The sequence below is a fragment of the Amphiprion ocellaris genome, chromosome 5, assembly GCF_022539595.1.
Source record: "Amphiprion ocellaris isolate individual 3 ecotype Okinawa chromosome 5, ASM2253959v1, whole genome shotgun sequence".
In the NCBI taxonomy this organism is placed as follows: domain Eukaryota; kingdom Metazoa; phylum Chordata; class Actinopteri; family Pomacentridae; genus Amphiprion; species Amphiprion ocellaris.
This window is the reverse complement of record NC_072770.1, coordinates 13,976,159-14,002,577: the sequence shown is the minus strand read 5'-3', so window position 1 is coordinate 14,002,577 and position 26,419 is coordinate 13,976,159. Positions and strand designations below refer to the sequence as shown.

Genomic DNA, 26,419 nt, shown 5'->3' with positions numbered 1-26,419 from the left:
GTAACATTTACTGATCATATAATCAGCATGACAATATAACAGTAGAACATTCTGACCCACCTGACTAATACTGTGTTGGTCCCGTTATGACTGCTAAAAAACTCCTCTGACCCAGTGGTTCATCAGAACCTCTGGGGATGTCCTGTGGATTTCTGTGGGTCCTGTGTGGTTGCAGGGTGGGTCCTACCTAGACCAGGCTGATCCTGGACCATACCACAGATGCTCAATGAGATCTGGATGTGGGGAGTGTGGAACCCCAGGTGTAACAGCTGAGCTCTGTCGTGTTCCTCGGACCACTCCCTGAGCAGTTTAGTTTGTCCTGCTGAGGGGTGACAGCTGGCATCAAGGGACTGCTGTTGCCATGGAGACTAGGGGGGTTGTTTGTACCTGCAGTGTTTCGTGTGGTGGTACATGTCAAAACATCCACACGTTGCATTAGAACAAGGATGATGATGTTGTTCTCTTCAGCTGTCAGTGGTCAGAATGTTGTGGCTGATTGGTGGATCTGTCTGCCTTTACTCTGACATCCAGAGTTATACAAAAGTGTAGTATGTGTGCAGTGCAGAAGAGATTTACTTTATTGTACTGCAGTTTTTAGTGGGTTCCCATCAGAGAAATCATACCCATATACAGATTTTTATTAATTCCAGGGCTGGTTCAGTAAAGATTATAATTAATAAACTACATCAGATAATTCTTGTCGCGCAGTTGGAAATTTTGCAGCCTGAGAGATGGATAGAAGAAGGTGTTGCCTAGTTCTTGTTTTAGCAAAATATGTTATAATAGAAGATCTTTATTGTCATTGTACACTGAAATTATCTGCAAACCAGTTAAAGTGCATCAGTCTGAGGTATGTAAAAATAAATAAAGAAAAATGCTTCTAAAGGCCAAATAATTAACAGAATATTTTGAGGGAATATTATAAAAAGGAAAGAAAAGCTCCATTCTCACTCCTCTCAGGATAAAACTGTCATTAAAATTGACTTTAAATTTAGCTTCAACACGAGATAAAAACATTACTTTCATTAACCGATATTGTCAAGTTTTAATAAAGTTCATGCACTTTTATAAAATGATGAAAGTGAATAAATAGTATTTCTGTGATCTGTGTTTGATTTCTGTCCTTTTCCTCCTGTCATTCCAGATGTTCAGATGGAGATGATGCCACACTCTGGTCCCAGCTGATGGAAGGTCCTTGAAGTTCTCTGACTGGCCTCCGACTGAAGATGGTCGTCTCACGGATTTAAGGTTCAGATGCTCAGTAACAAACTCCACCAATGAGCCCAACAAGGGAAGCTTTAGGTTTATTAAATGTTGCTAGAAGGATTGCTGTTTTTCTCTTGTGAATGCAATGAGCTCCAACTGAAAGTTGAATTAGAACTTAGAAGTAAATCCTTCCATCTGAAAGGATTTAGTTGCATTAATAACCTCATAACATTCTAATTTTCATTCCAGTCTGTTGATAATATAATTCTCTGTATGGATTCAGGTAAAAATTGAACTTCACAGCATGTTGGAGCAAAACAACCAGATGAAAACTGTGATGGGTTGGATTGGTCAGACCGTAATGTTGCAGCTCAAAAGCAGCTTTTCTAGCTCAGTTCATTCTGACATTCAGCTATGAATCAACACAGCAGATGGTGATCCATGCTGTGGAAGTCTCACATCTCCTGATTTAATGGAGCTGCTTTGCACTTTTTACACAGTTTATTCACCAACACTTTATTTAATAAAAGTCCCATCTAGTTTTCATGAGGAATGTGATGTTTTAATTTCTCTGTGAATAAATGCAGTCTAATGCAACAGCTGGAATTGTAACATCTGTCCTGATATTGATCATGAAGTATTGATCAGAATACTTATGGTCAGCAGTCATCCCTGAAGTTTTACATTAAAATCTTTACTTGTGTTGTGAACTTTGGTAAGAAGCAGAAACTTTAGCGTTGCCATGGATACATGAGTGTTAAATTCTGTCTATGTTTCCATTTTGGGAAAGTCAGTCCAGTTCCAGAATGTGGAGGAATTTAGTCTCACAATCACAGACAATAAATATTATCTGAAAGTCAGGTTATTGTTGTTTATCAGCACAATACAAAAAGATTCATGTTAGAAATATTCCAGTTAAGACTCTAGAATATCATGATTTATGTAAATTTACCTCAATAATATGAATGTTCAGGTTAGGTTGTGCAGTGATATTTATTATGTAAGTTTAGCTGATTAAAGTTTATTACTCTGCACTAAAATATTATTTAAATTGACATCATTATTATAATATTTAGGGTCAGACCCTACAGTTTTGAGATTAAGAAATCAAATATTCTGTAAAATGTAAATACACTGAACTCATTTGGATATATTTAAGTGAGACGCTACAATATTATTTGACACAAATCTATCTAAATCAAAATTTTAATAATTTTCATGCCAAACATTTACTGGACTGATTTAAATATTAAAATCACTCTTTTCTAATCCTCTGCTGTACGTTCAAACCTGAGGCCTTAAATAGAAACACACAAGTATCTGATTGAAGGAACTTCTGCAGAGTCCTGGTTCCAGAACATGATGATAGAATTATAGACAAACTTTAACAAAAGCTGCCTGAGAGTTTACAGGTTTTTATGTTAAATTTCTTCAGTAATTTAATGAGTTATCAGCAAAAATTGAGTGTTCATTTGATGAACTTCATTTCCTTAAACATCCAGAATTGGAGCTCATATCTTTGGCAGCTGTAAAGTTTCTGCTCCTTCAAAGTTCACAACACAATGAATGAATTCCTAAAACACTCTCAATGCTGGAGAGCGTTTGTGATGCTGAAGCAGTGACCAGTTTTTCTGTTTCTTCTCTGGAGATGCACAATGAGGGACGTCTGCAGAGACTGAGAAAGAGTCTCACCACATCCTGACATGAGGAAAAAGACTTTACTGAAGACTACAATGAGAAAAACTATCAGACAGCAGACGGCTGCATTCAAGGTGAGCTCTGAACATTTGATCTGGAACAGGAATTCAATAACGGCAGCATGAGCTTCATTTCAGTCTGTAGCTGCTGAATTCATGGATGAATCATCTGGCACTAGAGAGGAAGACCATCAAACATCCACGTCAGCTGATGGAGGTCCAAGAGTCTCACCAAACAAACAACCTACAGAGTGAAGACCTCGAATCTGATTGGACGGCCTCCTATTCAGCCACATGTGTGAACAAATGCCTCTAAGTTGATTTGTTTTCTAAAATAAATCTAGTTTGAGTCCTAATCTATGCCTGTGTGTTTGCTTCTTTACACTGCTGTTAACAGTTTAGGCTGTTAGATTGTTCCAGATAAGACAAGTACAAGATTCTTCAGAGCCGTTCTACCACGAGCCTGACAGGAAGAACTCCAACAGCTACTGAATGTTCCTGTGGTCCCCTCAAGGCTACAGGAGGAGCCCTACGAGGACGAGCCGGTCCACCTGATGGTGGCCAGTCGCTGTGGTTCAAAGCCAACACTGACTACGTGGACTTCTACTGGACCAACAAGTTCAGCGACTCCCCGACTCGTGGGTCTGAGGACGCCGCCGAGCCTCGGTCCAGCCGGCCTCCTGTCTGTGGGTGTTTGAGTGCTGAGAGGTTTGTGGATGCATGTGAACGTTCTGTGTTGAAACAGCAGCTTTTGACTCAGTAACGCCGGGAAAAACCAAGAGCTCCTTTATTTGTGACTTCCACTAAAAAAACTGATGAAAATAAGTTTGCCAGGGTTCTGACTGATAACAGATTATTAAATAATGAAAATAATCGTTTAAATATTCCTTTAAACAATCCTTTTAGGTCTACATTTCCTTTACACTGACTTCTTGGTATATGTACAAGTATTTTGGGTGGAATATACCATTAAGCCTAATGTTCAAGGGTTTTTCTGGGAATATACCATTAAACCAACATTTTAGGTAAATGTTCCAGGATGTTGTGTAGAATATACCATCAGATAAACCTTTTAGGTCTACATTGGAAGATTTTAGAGTAGAATATTACTCCAAACCATCCTTTAGGTCTACATTTAAGGTGGAATACTCCTTTACACCAAGATTTTTTGGTCTAGGATTTTGGATGGAATACTCGGTTAAACCAACCTTTTAGGTCAACATTCAAAGATTTAAGGTGGAATATTCCTTTAAACCAACCTAAATTTCATGTTTTGATCATTATCAAGTGAGAAACCTCAATCCAGACTCCTCATAATGACGTTTGAGATTTATGCTGCTGTTATTTGTTTAGTCCAGACTAAATGACAGAAATCCACAACTGTAATTTTATTTCAGGACTCAGTTATTAAATGTCAAAACAATCCATGTGACTCTAAAAACTCAACAGCTGTACAAACTCTAAGATTAAACTTTCCACAAGGATCCAAAATAAGTTGGACTTCTACATGAGAGCTTCAATTATTCTTCATCTACTTCCTGAAAAGTTTGGTCAATAAAAAAGACAAAAACTAATATTTTCAGTTGAACTAAAGACAGACTTTGTGATTTTTCTGCTCACATGTTGTGTTGTTGTAAACTTACTCTTTCAAATAAATATCCGCCTAACCCCCTGGAAACCAGCATTTGTCCTGTTTTTGTGTTGCTCCTCGGCGACCCTAGACAGCCGGGTCGTAATGTTTTTTGAGCAACACACCATACTATGACGTTTTTACAATGATGGTTCTACTATGGAACCAGTTTGACATGTTCAGGCGTTCTTGTGTGAAAACTCAGAGATTTCAGGCATCAGAAGGTGGTTTTCAACTTTCTTTGTTAACTTTCTGCTTCAACTTTAAATTTCCTTCACTAACCCAGCCCTCTGGACTTCCAGTAAGCTGTGTTCCTATTGGCTGTCCAGGTGGCTGCTTGGTGTTATCAGGAACACCTGAGCAGCTCAGTGTCTTCCTGCTTTATTTAGCTGCAGTCAAACATTTCCTCTGCTTCTCTTCACCACTGAAGTGGGTTTGGCTCCGTTGCTTTAGTTTGTTCTTTAGGCGTTGGCTTGCAGCTTCCAGCAGTAAAATCGTCTTTAATGTGTTTCTTGGTGTGTTTTAGGGCTTTGTACTGGATAGTTGTCTTGGTAAATGTGGTTCTTTAGCCACAGTTAGCACATGGTGCTAATGTGTGCAGTGATTAGTGGATTTGGTGCAGCTGAGTTGTGTCTTTATCTTGGCTGTAGTGAGTCTTCAGAGGTTTTTGGTCAGACACATTCTGTATTCTTGTTTGAGAACCAGCGTTGGTTGTCCAGAAGGTAAGAGTTCCTGTCCTGATTCTCTGTTCTCAGAGGTTCTCTGGTAGGCTGCAGGAGACTTTAGCGTTTGGGTTGTGCTAGTTTGGTTTTTGTATGGTTTCATTTGGACGACTATCTTGAGGCCCCTCCATGTGGTTTAGTGAGGTTTTCTGGAACAGTTCTACAAAGCAACCTGCAGCAGAAGAGACTTTGAGAGTTTTTAGGAAGTTCTGGAGACCAGACTTTAGAGCAGCAGAAACATTTGTCAGCAGTTTGAGCAGGAGAAGGTGAGCTTCAGAGTAGAAATGAGACGGAAACCTTCTTGACCCGTGTGGTGAGGTCCTGTACCAAGAGTTTGAGCAGGTTGTGAAGAGTCTGTAGTTCTTTGGTCTGAAAGCACAAGAAGAGTCGACTCATTAAAGGAGAAAACAGGAGATATTGTTGGTTCTTCTGTCACTCTGCAGTTTCCTTAGACTGAATCTTAAGTTTATATTTTAAATGATTTACCATGTGAGCCCAAGAAGACTTCAATAAACTCCATCCATCCCCTGGACACAACAGATTTAATTACGATGTTAAATTTTCTTTTTAAAATATGTTTTTGAGGTTTAATCATGGTTTTAGCATAGTTTTTTCTCTTTGCTTGTTTAGTTTTGTCATCTGTGTGAAAGTTGCTAAACAAATAAAGTTGAATTGATAAACTGAATAATTGACTAACTCATGATTGTGACAACAGAAGTATTTTCATTGTGATTTAAGAGTTTGTTTCATTTTTAAGGTTGGGGTTAAAATCTTGACAGAAAAAAAAAATCAAAGAAATAAACTACATAAAAAAAAAGCAATTAAATCAAAGGAAAAAAACTTAATACAATAAAACTTTTAAAAAGAAAATTAAATATCAAATACAATTAAATGATATTAAACAGACAAAATGTTTAATTAGATAATTAAACAGAAGATACAAAACATGTAATTATGAAATTAAAGTTTATTAAACAAAATATTAAACATTAAAGATGAAATATTTAAGATAATTAAACATTAAAAAATACAATTAAACAAGAAGAATATTAAACATTTAAAAAAAAATACAAAACATTTAATTAGATTATTAAACCTTTAAAAAGATAAAACATTTAATTAAAAAAATAAATATTTAATTAGAAAATTAAATCTTAAAGACAATAAAACTTTAAATAGGAATTAAACAGAAAATACAATGAAGCATTTAAAAAGAAAATTAAACATTAAAAGGTGGTAAAACATTTAAAAAGAAAAACCTTAAAGATTTAATCGAAAAATTAAACATTGGGAAAGAAAAGGAAATTTTTCAAACAAGCCGAATAAACATTTGAAAAAACAAACATTAAAAAGACAAAACATTTGGAAATCAAATCAGACATTAGAAAAGAATAAAAGGTGAGAAACAAGTAAAACTAAACATTTAAGAAGAATCAAACTAAAGACAAAACATTTGAAAAGACACCAGTTAGACTTTAGAAGATCAAATTAAACAGAAGGGACAATAAAACGATCAAAAAGAGCAAAAACAGATAAAGGTCTTCAAGTGTTTTCTAGTCTGAAATGAAAACATCAAATTGTTTCTTCAAACATTTCCTCTATGTTCTTGGTTTGATTGTGGACAGATTTACTAAGAACTCATTTAAGAAAACTGCTTTCCAGATAAAGTCTACTAGTAGTTGAAGGCATCGATCAAACTAATGTTACCTTCTGATCTCCACAAACTTTACTGTTCAGTGAAGAGAATCAAAGTTTGTTGAGGATTTCTAAAAAACCCACAGGTGAAGGTCTGAGAAGAACTCAGATGGATGGTCTAAATGTGAAATCAAGACTCATGGTCACAAGTTTTAAGGCTTCTGTTAACCAGAAAGTTCAAACTAACAGAGAAGTACTGAGAAACTTTTAAGATTTCATTCCTCAGACTGTCTAAAGGTTCAAACTAACAGAGAACTACTCAAGAAGTTTTAGGTTTTCAGTCCTCAGACTGTCTGAAGGTTCAAACTAACAGAGAACTACTCAGGAACTTAGAAGATATCAGTCCTTGGACTGTCTGAAAGTTCAATCTAACAGAGAACTACTGTGGGACTTAGAAAATTTCAGCCCTCAGACTGTGTGAAAGCTCAGGTCCTGAGGACTCGGGAGGTGTGGAGGCTTTGGAAAGTCTTGGAACTGAGGGTTCAACCCTCCAGCACAAAGGCTGAAGTCCAACCTCCTGAGAAAAACGGTCGAGTCGAGACTCGAGTTAAAAAAAAAACTCGAAAATGACAAAAACTAGATGATAAATGCGCAAAAAAAAGAAGATTTAGTATCTGAGCGAGTAGCTCAGGGGGATAAGAAGAGGACTACAGAGTGGAAGGTCGCAGGTTCAAGACCCGCCACTGGCCTTTTCTTTGTTTGTCTTTGTCAGGATTTTGATAAAACTTAAGAAGGGTCTGGTCTTGAACCAGCGACCTGCAGCTCCATAGGCAAATCCTTAACTCACTGAGCTACAGATCAGATAAAAAGAAATAATTTCGTCGTCCCTTTGACATCGTAGTTCCTGAAGTGACCACATGGGTGGAGCCAAGGCGGAGTCTGGGTGGAGCCGGGGCGGAGAGTAGGCGGGGAGGTGGGTGGTGGCCTCCCCCCTCTACTCCCCCACCACCCACCACACCTTCCCCCGCCCCACGAGTTCTTCGAGTCTCCACGAGTTCTTCGAGTCTCGACAGGTTTTCCCGAGTTTCTGGAGTTTCCACGAGGTCGGAGGCAGAACAAGTTGTCATGAAGAGGTGTTGAAGTCGGTCAGGATGGACTGACTTTTTACAGCGACTAGAAGGAAGACGACTAGAAGAGCAGGTCTTTAACCACCATCCATAAAATCCATGGAGTCGCTCCAGAGAAATGAAGGGAGGTCAACTTTTATCAACCTCCATCCAGATGTTCAACTTGATATCTTTACTTTGAGATTTTTAGCACCACAAACCTTTAGTATCACACTTTATTATCATTTATTAGGACTTTAATGGAATCCACCAGCAGATTTACTTTTTGTTGACAAACTTTATTCTTGTCGTTGTGGGACTGCAGTATTTAAAACTCTTCCTTCTATTTGACCTCATGTTTATTAGTTTTAGTTTAGAAAGTTATTTTAGTTGCCCATTAGTCTCTGAAAAAACAAATAATAAATTGGATTAGTCACGAAATTTTAATTTCTTACTTTGTCATATTTTAGATATGACAAAAAATATAAAAATAAAGTGTCTTGAGACAATTTGACCTGTAAGTGGCGTTATATAAATAAAATTGAATTAAAATTGTATATATCTTGTAATGTTGGAGTAATTCAGCCATATATGTTGGAAAACACATTTTCTTTGTCCATTAATCTGTTGTTTTCTCCAGTAATTCATTTATTGTTTTGGTTTATAAAATGTCAAACCCAAATATATTAAGTTTACTGTCATAAAAACCAAAAAGATTTACATTCATGATGCAGGAATCAGGCAGTTTTTCACTTTTTATCTTAGTTTAGTCAGAAAGATAGTTGATAATGTGTGAATTGTTGCAGCTTGTGAGCCGTAAAAGGTTTTAATCTTTGGGGCCGAGTGTCAAAAAACATTTAGAAACCAACATCAACAAAACACTCAACAAAGATTTGAACATCATTTGCATGACAATGTCAAATTAAAGGACATTTATTTCCAACGTAAATGTGTGATATTCATCCTCTGGAGCTTTCTCTTCACATCGTCTTCCACCTGGACTGGTTTGGTCGGGAGCATGTGCAACAAACATTTGAAAAACTGCACTTTAACATCAATGAATGACACTGAAGTTTAATCTCTACATAAATGAGACTGAGTCTGGATGTGCTGCTCTTTCATTAACTCCTAAGTTTAGGGAAAGTTAAAACAAAAGAGGACAGTTCAGATAAGACTTGAGAATGAGCTTATTTTGAACAAACATCTCAGACTTTCTGAGCTTCAGCACCTACAGCAAGATATTTTAACAACAAGCAACTCAAGAGATCCGAAGTTGGAGAGAGTTAGCTTTAGCTGAGCCAAAGAACATGTGGGACGCTAACCTAGCAAACATTTCAGACTTTTCTCTGTGAATTCTGAGAAATAATTTCCTATTTAATGACAGAGCTACACATCTTAACTCAGTCTCATTAAAACAGACTCTAATTCAGTGTCATCCATCCATATTAAAGTGCAGTTACCCAAAATGTTTGTTGCATGAGCTCCAACAAAACCTGTCCAGGTAGAAGGCCACTTTGACAAACAGGAAGTGGAAGATTCCAAGCAGATTTATAGAAGGGGGAACCGGACTGTACTAAGTGTGGTCGAGTATAGAGGGGTGTTTTGTGGGTTTTAAGGCTGATAATGATTATTAGTGAAACATTTAGAGTATATTCATTTGGATATTCATTTGCAGTAAATGAAAGTATTTAAAATCTTGGAGTTAAACTTACAAGAACACAAACTTTAACAGAAAACTTTGTTGATACGTTTTTGTTTTGTTTACAGATGTTAAAGGAGTTTTATTCATGACGTATAACCAATCAAATCACTCCAGAAGACAGAGCGACCACAGGTAGATCAAGGTTCAGAGCCAAAGTAGCGCCATTTTTAAATTGATTTATTACCGTAAATCGGTAAAAAACAAAAATACTGATAATCAGTAAATCAGTCAGCCCAGAATTACTACAATTCTACAATGTATGTCTCTTTCCTTTGACTTGTTATTTGTACAATATACGATGTATATGATGGCGTTTTTTCATACCAAAGGCTATACTATGATGTTTTCTAAGAGACATACGATGCTACTGTGGTTGTTCTGGCCCTGGGCCGCTGCACTCCTCCTCTGTTGTTTTCTGGATTGTACTCAGCTGCATGCCTTCGTCCACCCGGCCTCCGTTGACTCGTCCCGCCTGCCGTCTCTGGAGCTGAAGCTGGATTGGAACAGACCAAAGTACAGTCCAATCACGATGCCAGCTGCCTCTCAAAAGGCTCCTTCATCTGGCAGGTGGCGGCACTTCTTCTGAGGGGAAGCTGAGCTGGCCCGGCAGAACTTTGGAGATGTGTTCCAGTGGTTGGTGGATGTGTGGGGAGATAGAGAGGGACCTTTGAATTGTTCAGAAAGGAAAACAGGGAACCCATTGGTAGTTTTAGTTTAGGCTGCTACTGCGGTGTGTTTTTGGGTTTTAAGAGGTGAACAGGAAGAGGTTTTTTTGTATTGATTATCTTTTACTTTGTTCCTGGTTGGAATGCCCATCAATGTCAACATGAAGTTCACTTTTAGTTCTGTTTATTTATTTTTATTTTACTAACACCCATTTGCTTTTAACCCCCTCACATGTTGTGTTGTTGTAAACTTCCTCTTTCAAATAAATACTCGTCTAACCCTCTGGAAACCAGCGTTTGGACTGTTTTTGTGTTGCTCCTCACCTACTTCAGACAGTCAGGACAAAACAATGTTTTGTGGACTAAAGGCTATACTATGATGTTTTTTGGATGACATGCTATGCTGTGACGTTTTGTTGGACCAAAGGCTATACAATGACGTTTTTAAGAGCGACATGCTATACTATTAAGTTTTTTGGGCGACATGCTATACTATGACTTTTTTGGGCGACATGCTATACTACGACATTTTGTTTTGTTGAACGACATGCTATACTATGACGTTTTTAGAGAGACATACTATACGATGATGTTTTTTCGATGACATGCTATACTATGATGTTTTTTGGATGACATGCTATACTATGACGTTTTTTTGGGCGACATGCTATGCTGTGACATTTTTTGAACCAAAGGCTATACAATGACATTTTTAGAGCGACATGCTACACTATGACGTTTTTTGAGCCACATGCTATACTATGACGTTTTTTGGGCGACATGCTATACTATGACTTTTTTGAGCCACATGCTATACTATGACATTTTTTTACACAGCACTTATGCAAAAAAAGATTACCTTCAAATGCTCCACTGTCTTTAAAGACAGCTTTTCCACGTAGATGGAAGAATTCTCGTCTGGGGCCTCCAAGGTCTTCTGCATCCTCATTGGTGTCTTCATCGCTGGCAAAAGTGACATACAGCATGTCTGTGCTGTCAGCGAATCTATGCCTGCTAAACTGTCGGAGGGCAGTCATCCACACATTCCCTCGGCTCATGTAGATTGGTCTGTAGGCTGTTGTGACCACCCTCTCACTATGTGCCCATACTATTCCTATGATTTCTTCTTTGGTCAAAGTTCTCGCAGACCTTCAAAACAAAAATACTAAATATACATTTTGACAAACCTGATGCTGCTTTTAAAACATTCAACACATCTGAATTATATGCTATATGCCTATATGCTGAAATTCAGTGATGTGGAGGCTTTTGTATCACACAGAATGTAAATATATGCCATCCAAGGAAAAAAAAATCCACATCACTGTTTACATAAACCTACTTTGACCAATGTTGAACTTCAAAATTAATAAAAAAAAATTAATTCTATCAAGTGCGTCTTTAATCAATCCTAGGCTTAATTCAATTTGCCAACAGGTATCCTGATTTGCACAAAACATATCAACCTGTTCTCATTTCCAGTGTGTCCTACATTACGTTATTTGGCCACATATGACAGCTTTACTTACCGATCTTAGTGACGTGGTGGTCGCGGCAAAACTTGAAGTATGTGAGGGCCCGGCCAGAGGTATCTGTGGTGTGGAAACCTGAAACAAAGTTTTAAATGTCAGATGTGGTGGAAAAGCCCCTGTCCCTAACACAGGGTAGGTAGACTGGTTAAAGACTGGGCAAAAGTAATTATCCAATTTTAAGTAGTTAATTACTTACGAACCTATAAAACACTGTTTCGGTTAATATCTCTTTCTACATTGTGTCTCAAGTCACTACACTTAAATCACTTCAAATAACTACACTAAATGTTGGCTTATCAATAAATGAATCAATTTCAAGATGACTTACAAGTGGATCAGGGTTGATTTATTTTACAGATGGAAATAAAGATCTCTCATTAATCACTAAAGGTTTGCGTGTATAAAAACATACATATTACAACATATTAAATATATTTAATACCAACATATTTAAGATCTAACTATATGTAGCTTAACTCCTAGACTTGCGGCCTAAAGTGGAGGAATTTTAGACTTGTAAAGACCAGGTAAACCTTAGCTGGCAATCAAGCTAACGTTAGCTACTTGTAAATTACATTTTAACATATTAATCACAGCCCAGCATGGTCACTGTTGCTACTGGTACCCACTAAGCAGTGATTAAATGAGCTTACGTTTTTCAAACACAGCAATAGGAAATCTTTAATGTGAATCACATAACCTTTGCTAGCATCACACTGACGAAAGGTAACGTTAGCCTGTCGGTCTGGCTAATTAAGTTAACAGCAACTCTGTCCAGAATGAGTTAATGAGTTGAAATTCAACCGCTTCACTTACCGTTTGTGGTGTGGACTAAAGTGCAGCCCGTACACCGGCCATAACCGCCCTCTCGTGTTGGTCTGATTGGAGCGAGCCCGCCATGTCTGCTTCTTCCCCTCGCATCACCCACTGAGCCGCAGTCGGAGGTATGGGCGGGGCTTCGTGAGCTGAGGCTACGGCAAGGGGCGTGGAAGACTGGCGCTAACCTGCCTAATTTGCATAATTTCTAAACATTTAGCTTTACACTTGGCGAACGATTTAAGATTTAACATTTAGATTTAGCATTTAGATTTATTGAAACATGATATATATATATATATATATATATATATATATATATATATATATATATATATATATATATATATATATATATATATATATATATATATATATATTTTTTTTTTTTTTTTTTTTTTTTTTTACCTTTGGGGTTCCCTTAAATGACAACAAACCAGCCTCACCTGACTGTAAAACGCTGATTTCTGCTCTCTGTGTTAACAATAAAAACAAACCAGCCTTGTAGGTACTTTCTGTCAGCTTGCTCACATCATCCCGACCCCAAGACATGACTGCAGGTTGTTCATTCAGACCAGAAATAGAAAAAAAAGCTTCAACAATTCAAAAACAAAACAAAACAAAACAAAACAAAACAAAAAGACAAATAAAAAATCTGGTGTGTGGTGTTAATCCAGATGCTCCCTCAGTCCCGGTAGTAAATCCCAGAGCTGCTGCTGCTCTCAGACTCCGCTCATGTGGCCACAGAGACGCTCAGCAGCACGGAGGACGGGACACCAGGAATGTATTAATGATAAACAGGAGGGAATGTTAGAAGGTTTTTATATTATCATTAATGATAATATAAAAAATCTTGTAACAGTAGGTTTAGTGAAAAGTCTGAGTTTGTTAACCCTGAAATAAGGGAAACTCAGGGTTTTCTGTTTCACAAGGGGAAGTAGCTCAAACTAGAGACAGAGGGGTAACTCTAGCCTGTTTCAGAAAGAGAGGTAAGTAAAGCTTTTGGTTAGTTACTGTAGTAACGGAGTCTATGAATGTAACCTGGTCGGGACCAGGTTTATCTCAGTAAACCTTGAGTTCCTCTCCGTCTCTGGCCTTTTTCAGCCACATGTGTTATTTGATTTTGTCATTCATTCAGTCAGCAGGTGAGTTTTTGTGAAGCCCAGTTCTGCTGTGTGTCAAAATGTCATGTCCTTTGATTAATGGTGCAGTGGCTGAAGGAGCAGCATTACTGTGCAGAGAATTAAATATTTTTTGGGAGATTGTTATCAGACTGTGCATAGATGTTGTTGCATTTCTGAATAGTTGTGTTTTAGAGTGGTACTGTTTTACATCACAGTTCATAATCTACATCCACAACCTAATCTGTCCTTACATTTGTGACATTACCAAGTGCAGTTATGGTGTGACATCCCAGCAGATATTGTGTGTTGCACTGTGGTTCTTTGCAAATGGAAGTGTTTCCATATAATGTGTGAGGTGCAGAGCACTTCAGTAAGGCAGCTGTGTGTAGGAGAGGCAGGAAAGTGTGCTTGGCCTTGAAAGGGTTTTTACTCATCTTTGTGGTTTTCCCTGGACATAAACCTGTCAGAGCCATGAAGGAGGAGTTTCACAGGATTGCAGATCAATGATGTAGAGATGTGTTAAATTAATGTTACATTATGTTCTGTTAATGACATCATGTTGCAATGTCAGATTGGGCTTAGTAATTTTAATGTCTTTTAGGATTTCTCAGTGTGATTGGCTGCATAGATGGCACACACATCCCCATCACAGTTGCCTGACATACTGAAGCTGATTATGTGAGTAGGAAGTGCATTCACAGCATAAATGTGCAGGTGGGCTGCAGGTAGATTGAGTACAATTTCAAAATGTTAAAGGCTGCATTATAGTTCAACATGTGTTATTTTCTGCACTGTTAAGATCATATGTGGTGCTGCGTATATTATTTCTAGTGTGGAGGTCAAGTGGTGTGGTTTTGTTCATGGCTTGAGGATTTGTGATGGGTTTAACTTGAGCAATAGACTGCAATGTGCTAAGCTGCCTAAAGATTTTAACAATATGATTGACTTGTCTATGTTCTTCAATATACTGTAATGTATCCAGTGTACATTACAGGGAGAGTTTGATGGTCTTTTGCTGGGTGATAGAGGTTACCATGTCAAGCCAGAGTGATGATCTTCTAAGCTTGACCCCCAACAGAAGTTCAAGCCAGGCTCATTGTAGGACAAGAGCACAGGTGTAGATGATCCTAGGTTTGGTGAAAGCTCATTTATAGTGTCTATGTCACCTCAGGGTCATTCTTGAGAGGGCCTGTGATATTCTTGTGGCCCGTGTTGTTTTTCCTTGTATTCGCTGCAAGTAGAGGAGAGCAACACTTTGCCGTTTAATTTGAAGATGTAGGTGATGAACTTTTTCTTTATTTCATACACATGAAAGAGCTAGTTTAGTTTGTTTTTCCAATAGTTTACATAATTCAACTGTGAACATGCAGTCATGTCTGAGTTGTGTTGCAGTGTTTACATTTGTAGATGTGGCCTTGTAATGTGATTATTCCAGGCTAGCTGTAAATTTCTGTATATATTGTTTTATTTAATTTTGCGCTTTCATTTTTCCTCCTGTTCCTCTTTCTATAGTTTCTTTATTTTTTATTACCCTCTTCCATGTTCCTAGTGTGACACCAATAGCCGAAACCAAATTCCTTGCATGCTGTGTACTTACTAAAGCCTGATTCTGATCACTTTTCTGTCTTTGGTCTAGGCAAGAGGAAAAGGTGCAACAGAAAATTGGACCTTCCTAGCGTCCTTGTGGAGATGCAGGCTGAGGAGGAGTGGAGTCAGTGCCCAGCATGATGAGAACATCTGGTTGTTCCTCAGCGAGGCAAGAGAGAATGAAGCGGCCTTGCAGCGGGAGGAGATGGCCCAGAATGCTGCCTTCAACCAGTCATTCCTGGGTGTACTGGGCGGCAGGCTGGGACAGCTGGGGCAGGCAGTGGGCAGCCAGAGTCCACCTCCCAGAGACTTGAGATTTAGTTGTATATAGTTTTACTTTTAGCCCTCCACTGTAGGAGAGGCCCACCACAGTTTGTACTTTGCACATTGTAAATAGTTCTGATTTTGCTGCTGACTAATAAACTATTTTGTGACTTATGTGATTGCATCATAACTTTTCATTTTGTCTGTTAAGACACTGGTAGGAAAAGAGTCAACAGTCTGAACCAAACAGTTCTGTATTCCCTAATGTGGCGAAATTCGAGGAATGTTTGTAGCCAATTAGACCAATTATGGTCCCGACAACGCCACCTGGGACTTGCACCCAGGAAATCCTAGCTCAGGTGTGTTTCACTGTCACTAAACCAATTAAGGCTCAACAAGGTTCCATTAACACAGGGGGGCGAGACGTGTTCAAATTTAACAATGTTTATTAACAATTTGTGAGGAAGGAAATAATGTCACACACCAGTTAACATATACTAACTAAAAGAAAGAATGGGCAACAAGGAATAAAAAAAAAAACCCAGGCTGGGGTTTACCCTGCGGCAGGACAACCACAAAGGGGAGAGGAATCCTCAAATGAATCACCCGTGACACTGCAAATAATACACACACAAAACCAAAAGAAAGGGGGGACCGTGAAGAAGACACCACCAGCAGGAAATAACTGCCACAGTAAGCCACAGCACCTGTACACAGAAGACAGAGACAAAGATTAATAAAACATGCCCAAACTAACCATAACTGGTGTGGACAAAAGAAAACAAAACCAAAGAACAATAAATGATGAATTAAATCAATACATGAGGCTAAATAAACTCACAAAGAAAATAACAAAAACACAATTAAACTAATGCAACAAAGCAAACCAAGACACCAAAAGGAAATACCTGAATTAATTTCCAAATAACAAAGAAAACAAAACACCATCAACTGAAGTAGCCCTTGCAGCTGTACAAGTTCTGACACAGCAGCAACACAACCAGCCTCTGCACGGAGTGGACGCAGACGGCACTCAGCCCTGCTGGGCTGAGAAGTCCGCTCCAAGCCGCCGCAAACAACTGAATGAAACAAACATAAACAGTTCACCAAACAAATATTAAGGAGAACCAAAACAGCAGCTCAGCTTGAAGTGATGGTGGCAGTCCGATTATGCCGGGCTGTTAACTGGAAAGAAAAATAACACTGAGTTAAAAAACTCATTACATAAAATCAGAATAGCGGCTGGGGAAACCAACCCGTCACGTACCTGGCAACTGGAGGGTGTGAGCCACAAGAATACGGCTCACACACACCCACACACACCCAGAGCGAGCCTGTGATCCTATGCCCAGCAGGGCTCCAGCAGATCCCCGCTTCACCCCGGGGAATTCACCCCAGCACTCAGCCACGCTGGAAGGAGTGGAAATATGGTGATCAGCAGATGTAATCACACGCCAAAAATAAAAGAAGGCGGCAGAACACTTACGTATTCAGACAGCATGCCTTGACGGCAATCACAACAGCTGGATACACCAGAGAACGGCTGCGTCCACCAACGCCGTCATGCCAAACCACAGCCACCACGGAAGCAAGCAGGGAGCGGAGGACAGGAAGCTCCACCGCTGCACACCTGAATATAAAGGGCGCATGGTACCGCCCAGCGATTACGGTACTCGCACCGCTGGCACGGCGCCCAACAGCGGCCAGGAGGGAGACGACCTCCTGTCACACTAATAATGCATTTATGTTTAATGGGATTTAACATGTTTTAACACAAACTCCTTTATGGTTCATAATTCCGTTGACTGAAGTACACCAAAGCAATACTGATTTATCAAACTGGAATATTCTTAAAACAGCAGTTTTAATGTTTTGGTGTTTAATTTGTCATGTAATCTTGCTAACCTTCACAAATAAAACAATAGCACAGACACATCTGCAAAAGGTACAAAAGTTTATTGTCAGAATTGCATTAAAGAAAACAATAGCGGTCCGGGGACAGAAAAACAGAAGTAAAAGGAGAAGAATAACTTAACTTTTGCATGACACGTACTGCATCAGTGCATCCTGTACATCTCTGTCCTCCTCCTCTACACCTTGTGCCACTGCAGGCTCATGTGCTGCTGCTTCAGGTAAATCCCATGAAGTCTCATCAGAGAGCATCTGAAACACATACACAGCATACATATTTTAATACCTAATAGCGACAAACTGCAGCCATTACAGGGTCGTTCACAGGACTGATACACGATGGCTAGCGAACTAGCATTAGCTTACCCTCATATGTCGTCTCGTTCATATCCTCGTCTTCAGCTTGATACTGCTGCATCGCCTCCCAAACTCTCCTGAGTGTCTCCTGAGTGTTCCGACTCGCTGCTCTCAGCTTTCTCCGACTCTTCTATTACTTTGAATCTGACAGAAAGCCACAGACTGAGCAGCAGGTGAACCATCGTCTCCGTTATGTTGCGTTTGTGTCGCACGCAAATGACGTTAAGGGACTTTCGGCTCGCTGCGCTATGACGACTCCACCCACGATGACGCTATATGGAAAAACAACTAAACCGAGACGAGCCGAGTCAGATACAATAGTGGCGAACCGTACCGCGCCGAGTAGATGCTTGTGGAATCGCGGCTTAAGTGTTTTCTCGTTGATGTGTTTGCTCTGACGGACATTTGTGCTGAGTTCATGTGTGGTTCTGCTGAGTTCTCCTGGATGGATCCTCCCTCCCAACTTGCAGATCTGGTGTTTGGTGTCTCCCCTCCTCCCCTCCTCCCCTCCTCCCCTCCCTTCTTCTCTTTCTCTCTCACCTATAAAAGCCCATCTGTCACGTGGGTGCTACAGTCAGTGGCCTGCAGAGGAGCTCAAGTGTGGGTCAGAGAAAAAGGAAAAGGAAACAGACTGCACTCAGGCCTTCCTCAGCTGTGAGTAACACACGTAGTATGTTAAGTATTTGGACAGAGTTGAGTGTGCGCTTTACAGTAGAGTATGTCATGAATATGCATGTGCTGCATCTTTTATGCCTCTGACTTTGAGTCTGCGGGGGTAGATGACTCAGCTGAGTCTCAGTTAACACTGAAATACAGCTCTAACACCAGTGTTTACTGCACAAAGATCTGTTACACTGAAAACTTGTCTGTCCTATGGGCCTCAGAATAAACAAAAACTAATATTTCTACTCATGAAGATAACTATTTCTTTTTGTATTGTGACTTTTTTAACATCTGAAATCCCAAGGCACATTAGCATTTTGCACCCAGGCAGACAATTGATGAAAAATCTCCTAAAATTAAGTAGTTTGGGGGGTTTCTAAGCTGGTAGTTACACTATGCATGAGGTAATCATGATTAGATGATGTGTTTTTCTATCATGCTGACTGTTGTCTGTTTGATGACAGGTTGATCCTCTGTGATTCCTCCTATTCAGCATGTAAAGAGCGAGGCTTATTGCCTCGTCTGCTGTGCTGTGTGCTGTGAGTCAGCAGAAGGGGAATTAGTGAGACTCCAGGTTCTCTCTCATGCTGGCTGTTTTTATTTTGGAGCTCTTTGGCCCAGCTGGACCAAAAAGTACTGTCATTAATCGCACTGTATAAAATGAAATAAGCTCCACTAAATATCCCAAAGATTTGAGCCAGTTTAGACCAGTTTGTCAATACACTCATTGCACGTTAGAACGAACCAAGGTCGGATTTGTGCTGGTGCATTAGATAGGTGGATCCTGATAGTGCAGCAGTGGAAAGATCTATCGATCTAAGCAGCCGTTTACTGTTTTTTCAGGCTGAGTCTTCCCACCATAAACTGTAATCATGACCAGAAATCTGCTGAGGAATCCCAGCGGGGAAGGTAAGATGTCATTTTACTTCATAGAGGACGTGCAATTATGTGACTGTACAGCACATTACCTTCGCAGCTCCATCACTAACAATTTAGTTTAGAGATCTGGATGTAATAAGAAGAACTAGGTACCGAAATACATTTATTTGAGTTACAGTTGCTCATTGCATCTGTTGAAAAGTTTTCCAAGCTCCCATGAGGTACAAGGATGTTCTGCATACTTCTGCAATGGATTAAGTTGTGATTACAGAGATAAAAATACAGATAAAGAGAGTAGTTTTGCTGATTGTGTATGTACTGTGTCATAAAATGATACACAAACAACACAAACACCCAACTTGGCTGTACAGTAGGTTAAGGCATTTGCTTCCAAACTATGCTATATTTTGCTCAACCTATAGAAACTTTGACATTGTTTTTGCCGCTTAATATTGTTTACAGCTCTTTCCAGCTGTGTTCCAGTATCACAGTATCTTTCATTGCTGTTGCCAGTGTTTGAACAATGCATCCTGATGAATTTTTATGCATGAAGTTGTTACTTTGCTGCACCAGTTAACAGTGGAAATGTCTATTTACGTAAAGGAAAATACAAAATTCTGCCTTTTGATGTTGGTCACGATTCAAACTGAATTAAATCTGCTCTGTTTTGAACTTGGCTCAGCAAACCCTTGTGAGAAAAATACATAATAAAGGTACATACAGCTTGAGACTGTGGATTTCCCTCCCAGAGCAGCTGGAATTCTGGGAGCTGACGGAGAACGGCGGCAGCCAGTGGAAGGTGGAGGAAATGCCGGGAGACTGTGGTCACGACTTCTGCATTGAAGGAGTGGCTAAATACTTTGCAACCTCCTTTGAGTGAGTGTTTTTCACTGTATGTGTAGTTACAGTATGTGACTATTTTAATGCTACAAAAACATCTTAAAGAACTTCAGTCAAATCATCTTTTCTACTTTACTTCATATAGATATATGGATTTAGCTAATTTCTAGTTAATTTCACTTAAAATGTCCAGGTTTTCTTTTCAGACCCCTTTAGAATTTAAAAAGTTGTTATAACTTGAGGCATTTTGACTTAAAATCATGAGTTGAATGAATGAACTCATCAAATGAAATGTATAAGAAATAAAAGTAGCATTTTAGCAGCCTTTCTGAGTTGAGTTGCCAGATAGTTCAAACTCCCAGAGACGTGTTTCTTTGTAATTTGAGGAAATATACAAGGTGGAAACTTGTTGTGTAACTTTATGACAGATTTAATTACATTCTGATTGTTTCTTTTCATAGTAATCAAAGCTGTTCTAACTATGATAAAGGTTCCTCTCAGTCTAAATCTTTGTCTATGTACTGACTGGTCAAAAATTCAAAAACTTCAACAGCTGAAGATGTTAGTTTTTAATGCTAGATGAAGATGAAACTTAGAAAAATGTAAAAGGGAGCAAGTCTGTCTATTGTCATTGTTTACATGAGTAATCAGTTTAATTTCATGTCTCTTTGTTGAACTTGTTTTCTTGTGTTCAGTTGATTTAACTCAGCTAGTTTCACCACTTCTAACACGACTGAATGAATTGCACAACCAAAATGCAGTTACCTCACATCTTAAAGGCAGCAGGAAAGCTTACGTTTCGAAGTTGAATGAATCCCCCGATGAGGAACCATAAAAGAAAAGAAAAATCTTATCAGGACTGATTGTAGGGTCAGCGGTGATCTGGAGCTTGGCAGTGACAACCGATGAGTCTTGGGCCTCATGTCTATACATATTATAACATAAGTAAGGTCTATATAACTGAACTATTATAATCAATATTAATAATATATTATCCAAGGGAGGGGTTGAGTCAGGCAGTCTGAGTTGGTGCCCATCCTGCCTTGTTAATATGCTGCATAAAGTTAGCAGAAACTGAAGGCATCTAAATACTTGTATTGAATTGTATCTAGCTGCAACCCCTGAACTGGCGTTTATTTGTTCCCGTCTCAAATGCTGTTTAAGCATCTATACGTTTCAGTGAGTTTTATACTTCCTCAAGTGTTTAATGCATTTCATTTTTATGTCAGTGAGAGTTTTCATGAGTCTTTTTTTCTAAATGATCCTGGTTTATGACAAACCTGTGCATCCCAGGTTGTGTCTGAAGAGGCAGGTGATCGACCTGTTAGCAGAGGGTTTCACCTCTGACCAGCTGGATGCTCAGCCTGCTGTCAACGTGGAGGACTGGTAAGACACATGCACGTTCACACCTACTGCCAGCGAGGAGCAGCACAGGTTAAAGGGAGGCTCTTCCTGCAGGTATTGCGCCAGGACAGACTGCGGCTGCACCTACGAGCTGACTGTGAGTCTGCTGGACGAGAACCAGGAAGTCTTACAGGAGTTCAAACCTGACCCGGTGACCCTGGACCCCGACAGTGACGACTGTTCGTGGAAACAGGTTCTCAGAGCTTTTTCTCCCTTTTAATTGTACACAGGAGACCAGAATTTCAATAATTAAAAGTCCACACACAATCATGTGTATGGATCAGGGTGGTTTTATCTCTATGCCTGTGCTCCAGGTCAGCCATACTTTCTCTGACTACGGCCCTGGAATGCGTTTCATCTCCTTTGAACACGGAGGACAAGATGCCAACTTCTGGGATGGGTGGTTTGGAGTCCGAGTGACCGGGAGCTCTGTTACTGTCGAGGTCTGAACAAGAGGAAGAGCAGGAAAAGAGGAGGGAACCAAGGAATACAGTAAGGAAGAGGAGAACATTTAGCTAGAGCAAACATGAGAGCTTCACAGCGTCGGTTTTGAAGTATCTAGAGGACCAGCTTTGCCTTCTGCTTCTGTATTCCCTGCATTTTGCTGTTCATGCTGTGGAAAGATGCTGCTGCTATCAGGACCCTAGTTACACAACTGTAAAAAGACAAGACACGCTAACCTGGAAATACTAAAACTCCTGCTTGCAACCAGTCATTAACCGTAATCTGTTGACTACTACCTCTGCAGTGACACATCCTGGGGCTAAACTGGAGGGTTTGTTTTGGTGGTCGGGGTGCTGAAAGCAATCGGATGTTTTAACTTTCACATGGAAAATAAAATGATGACATAAACTGAACTGTTAATACAGAATTTGGTGGTTTGTCATTTGTCTGTACTTTGCTACTTGGCTACCTGTGCTCTGCTACATTTTACAGCAAAAATAGTGTAGTTTGTACTTGTGTACATTAATTTCACAGCTATTTTTACTCAGATTTCACAGTAGCATCCTCTCCTAAGGTTAACAACATCCAGTCATACACAAGGAAAATTAGATTTTTAAATTATAAAAATATCAGTAGACGAATACTCGTGTTAAAAAAATATTGCCTCCATTAGCAGAAATAATTACTTGTAGGTATTTTGTCTAACTGTCTGCTAGTCGTGCAAGATGTTTAGCAGTTTTCTTGGAAACACTGCCTGTTCCAAATCCTGCTCAACATTTAAATGGGATAGAAATCTGGCCTTTTATACCATAACCTTCCATTTATTCTTTCTGAGCCAGTCCTTGGTGGATTTGTACATTTAGAGTATTCTTAACCCTTTAACATGATGCAGATTTCTATATGAATCTCTGTCTGAAAGCTGCCCAAAACCAGAACATCTCCACCACCTTATTTCACGGTTGGTATCAGATTCTTCTCCTGAAAAGCTGTTTTTCAGCAATTCTTACTGCAACCAAACTACTGTGTCTCTGATCTGTCCAGAGCACATTATTCCAACAGAGCTGCTCTTTGGATGTTTGCTTATTACCAAACATTCTTACACTGTAGTTTTTGGACAGCAGGCCTCCTATGGGGTTAACTTTGTGTTATTTCTTCCAAACTGTAGATGCAGCACTTAAACACTAACAGCTGCAGAGTTACCTGTAGATCCTGCAAGGACATTCTAGGTTTCTTGGAGACTCGTTTTCCATCAAACATTGAGTACTTAGGCTGAATTTTCTAGAGCTGTCAGTCCTAGAAAGATCTGCACCACTTGTAGACAATTATCCTCTCAGTGGAATTATTTATTTCTAATAATTTGGAGATCTTTTTAAAATCCCTTGTCATATAGCAAGTGAAGTATAAAACAACATCAGATAAAAAACACATTTAGAAAAAAATTTATTTTCATTAAATCAAATTTGTATAACTTAAGTCAAAAAGGACATAATAGTGTAATGAGCAATATAAATATATACATAAGATGTGTAAGTTGCTAAATTTGTGATTGGCAATATAATGCAGTATTAATTCAGTGGGAAATGCATACAATGTGCCTCATACCATGTTATTTTTCTACAGCTTAAAGCGTAAGTAACACTGGCTGGTATGTGATAAAATGCAAGCAAACTGGCATTGGATTAATTCAGGTGCTACATAAGTTGTCGCTTTCTGTCTTCTGTCTTGTCATGCTTAATGGCGAACAAAACGTGCCTTTAACTACTCAGAATAGCTGAAAAAAGGATAAATTTCACCCTTTCTGCAGCTATTATCACTGCAGTGATGTGTAACTCAGTTGAACCATCACATTATTGCAGCAAAGTCTGATATTAAAGGAAAGGGAATGCCAGTGACGTGATGTGTTTGTCTGCAACTCTGCCTACTATTCTCATTCATGGTTGATTTATATCAACAGAATTTTCTGCCATATTATACTCCATCATCAGCAAATACTGTCTGATTCAGTGTCAGAAAACTATTACCTTCTGTCTATTTTAGGTTTTCTTTCAGAAAATAAGTCAGCACCGAAAACATCCTAAAGCAGGAGTGGTTTTATGTCAGTAACAGCGTTTCTGTGTGTGTGTGTGTGTGTGTGTGTACATAGCGCTTTTGAGCGTGACAGGTCCTGGTCCAGATAAAAGGAGGCAGAATGGGCTGGATTCTCATCATTCTCCTTGCGACTGCATCTGTTTACAAAAGGCCTCAAACTGCTGCTGCTCCAACTCTGTCATCACCTTGTTCAAGGCGTAGATCTACAAATGAAAGGGGTGGACAGAGTTAATTATACACTGAGTTCAAAGCCATTTGAGATGTTACTAGAACAATACTGGATTTGTGCATGTGCTGAAAAAATAACACAAGGAACCTCGGCTCTCTGTCGCTGTTTGAGCTCTTGCTGTGCAGATTTCTGTTTGGCTCGGTCTCCTCTGGTCGGCGTCGAGTTCAGCTTTGGTTTGTCCTTACGGCAGGCAGGCTCCATGACGGCAGCCTCCACCTCAGTCAATCTGAGAGGTTTGGAGAAGACACTTGTTATTTCTGACATTCTTTCACTGAGCCTTAAAGTGTCTAAAAATGTAAACCACTCAAAACAACAAAGATGTTTTAAGATTCTGTGTAAACCCTTAGACATTTAGGTCATTTAGGAGCTTCCGTAGAAAACAAATGGACTCCTCTTTTAGGTTCTTGAACATGTCTCTTATCCAAGAGGCTTCTTCAGTTCTCAGGTCTCAAAACCTAAAAGAGAAGTCCAGTTGCTTTCTACTGAAGCTCTTTGAATGTTTTAGGAGTTAAAACATCATGGCGATTTATGAGAGTATAATTCATTGAGTGCAGATGTGTTTTAAAATGAAAATAAGACCTTCACAGGTCCTCTATTGTGTCCAACTGTGGGCAAGAAACATTTTTTCTCTGGTTACTGTAGGCTACTTGCAGAATGTTTATTTAGCACTGCTACAATATTAATTGACAGCGTTTAGACACTTACTGTTTACCTTTAAAAATGCATTTATTTCTTTATTTGATCGGAACTGTGCATGTTAATGGATGTCTATTTAGACAGCAATAGATTTAAAGATGCCAAATTACAGCAACAATGCTGATTTACATCTGCAGTCCCTGGGCAGATAAAAACAAACAAACAAAACATAACAGTGAAACCCAGGACAATAGGTCACAATAAAAGCACCTTCCAAAAAGCACATAAAGAAAATATAACAGTGAAACATACAATGTGACACAGGACAATAGGTCACAATAAAAGCAGATGTAAAATAGCAGTTGTTCCAGGCTTCTTAAATGTGAAGCTTTCTGTTTTTGTTTTCGTTGTTTTACATGACAGTCATTTATTGCCAATAAATGACTGATTTAACTGGTTATCTTTAGGCTTTGGTCGAGGAAAACACCTCGTTGTGCTGTGGGAAATTTTAATTGTCATTCCCCAAATCTTAATTAGCTGACAGAATAATAAACAGGAAAATAACGGTTAGCTGCAACCCCACATGTAAGCTGACGTCCAGTTGAACTTAACCAATACAAACCTTAGCGACACCCAATTTACAAAAGCAATAACGTTAGTAAAACATTTCTTTACTCGACAGGTTAGCTGTCCTACCCAGACAGCGGTTAGCAAAGTGCTAAACGTTTGGGAGTAAAGCTAGTAAGTGACCGTTAGTTAGCTAATGCTAGCTCAGTGCCCTAGTTTGTATCGAGTACCATTCAAACCAACATTCGCACTTTAACTTCATATAATGTCGCACTTACCCGTGATAATAAAACAGGCAGAAAACAGGAATATAATTTGCTTAAAATAGCCTCTAACTTGGCTGTTGCTAGCTACTAGCCGAGTAGAACAGCTGTTACCAAGGTGTCACACAGAAACAAATCCGTAGTCAGTAGAGACGCGTTTGTACCAAGGTTCCGACCACGAATTCCGTTTTTTGTCCCCTTCTTCGTCTTCTTCTCTCTTTTCTAAAACTGTAATCAAGCATTACTGCCATCACGCGTTGTCAAGTTTGAACTGGTCTTAACTTCTCTATTGTCATTTTCTGAATTGCTAAAAACTGTACACCATTCATAACCTATTTATTAGCAAAAAACAAAAACAAAACAAACAAAAAAACAAAAAAACAAAAAACATAAAATACTTGCAGCAAGTTACAAAATTTTTACAGATACCATTGACTTTTTTTGGTGCAAAA

General features: G+C 39.1%; 3 protein-coding genes across 3 annotated transcripts; 1 reads left to right on the top strand and 2 right to left on the bottom strand.

Moving 5' to 3' along the window:
- Nucleotides 1-16,114: 16,114 nt before the first annotated feature.
- On the bottom strand, nucleotides 16,115-19,491 carry LOC129348938 (uncharacterized). Its single transcript, XM_055010634.1, has 5 exons — nucleotides 19,450-19,491; nucleotides 17,173-17,408; nucleotides 16,954-17,096; nucleotides 16,595-16,765; nucleotides 16,115-16,393 (listed from the first exon to the last, which is right to left on the bottom strand). Exons 1-5 carry the CDS (start codon nucleotides 19,489-19,491, stop codon nucleotides 16,188-16,190), a joined length of 798 nt encoding a protein of 265 aa, XP_054866609.1. The 3' UTR covers nucleotides 16,115-16,187.
- Nucleotides 18,477-22,611, top strand: LOC111576570 (F-box only protein 2). The gene is made up of 6 exons (XM_023282308.3): nucleotides 18,477-18,608; nucleotides 19,461-19,526; nucleotides 20,246-20,372; nucleotides 21,630-21,722; nucleotides 21,795-21,933; nucleotides 22,055-22,611. Exons 2-6 carry the CDS (start codon nucleotides 19,490-19,492, stop codon nucleotides 22,187-22,189), a joined length of 531 nt encoding a protein of 176 aa, XP_023138076.1. The 5' UTR covers nucleotides 18,477-18,608; nucleotides 19,461-19,489; the 3' UTR covers nucleotides 22,190-22,611.
- Nucleotides 22,612-23,607: 996 nt separating this feature from the next.
- LOC111576571 (small vasohibin-binding protein) lies at nucleotides 23,608-26,139 on the bottom strand. Its single transcript, XM_023282311.3, has 3 exons — nucleotides 25,983-26,139; nucleotides 24,589-24,727; nucleotides 23,608-24,475 (listed from the first exon to the last, which is right to left on the bottom strand). The coding sequence occupies exons 2-3, from the start codon at nucleotides 24,700-24,702 to the stop codon at nucleotides 24,389-24,391; spliced, it is 201 nt and encodes a 66-aa protein (XP_023138079.1). The 5' UTR covers nucleotides 24,703-24,727; nucleotides 25,983-26,139; the 3' UTR covers nucleotides 23,608-24,388.
- Between the last annotated feature and the right edge of the window lie 280 nt (nucleotides 26,140-26,419).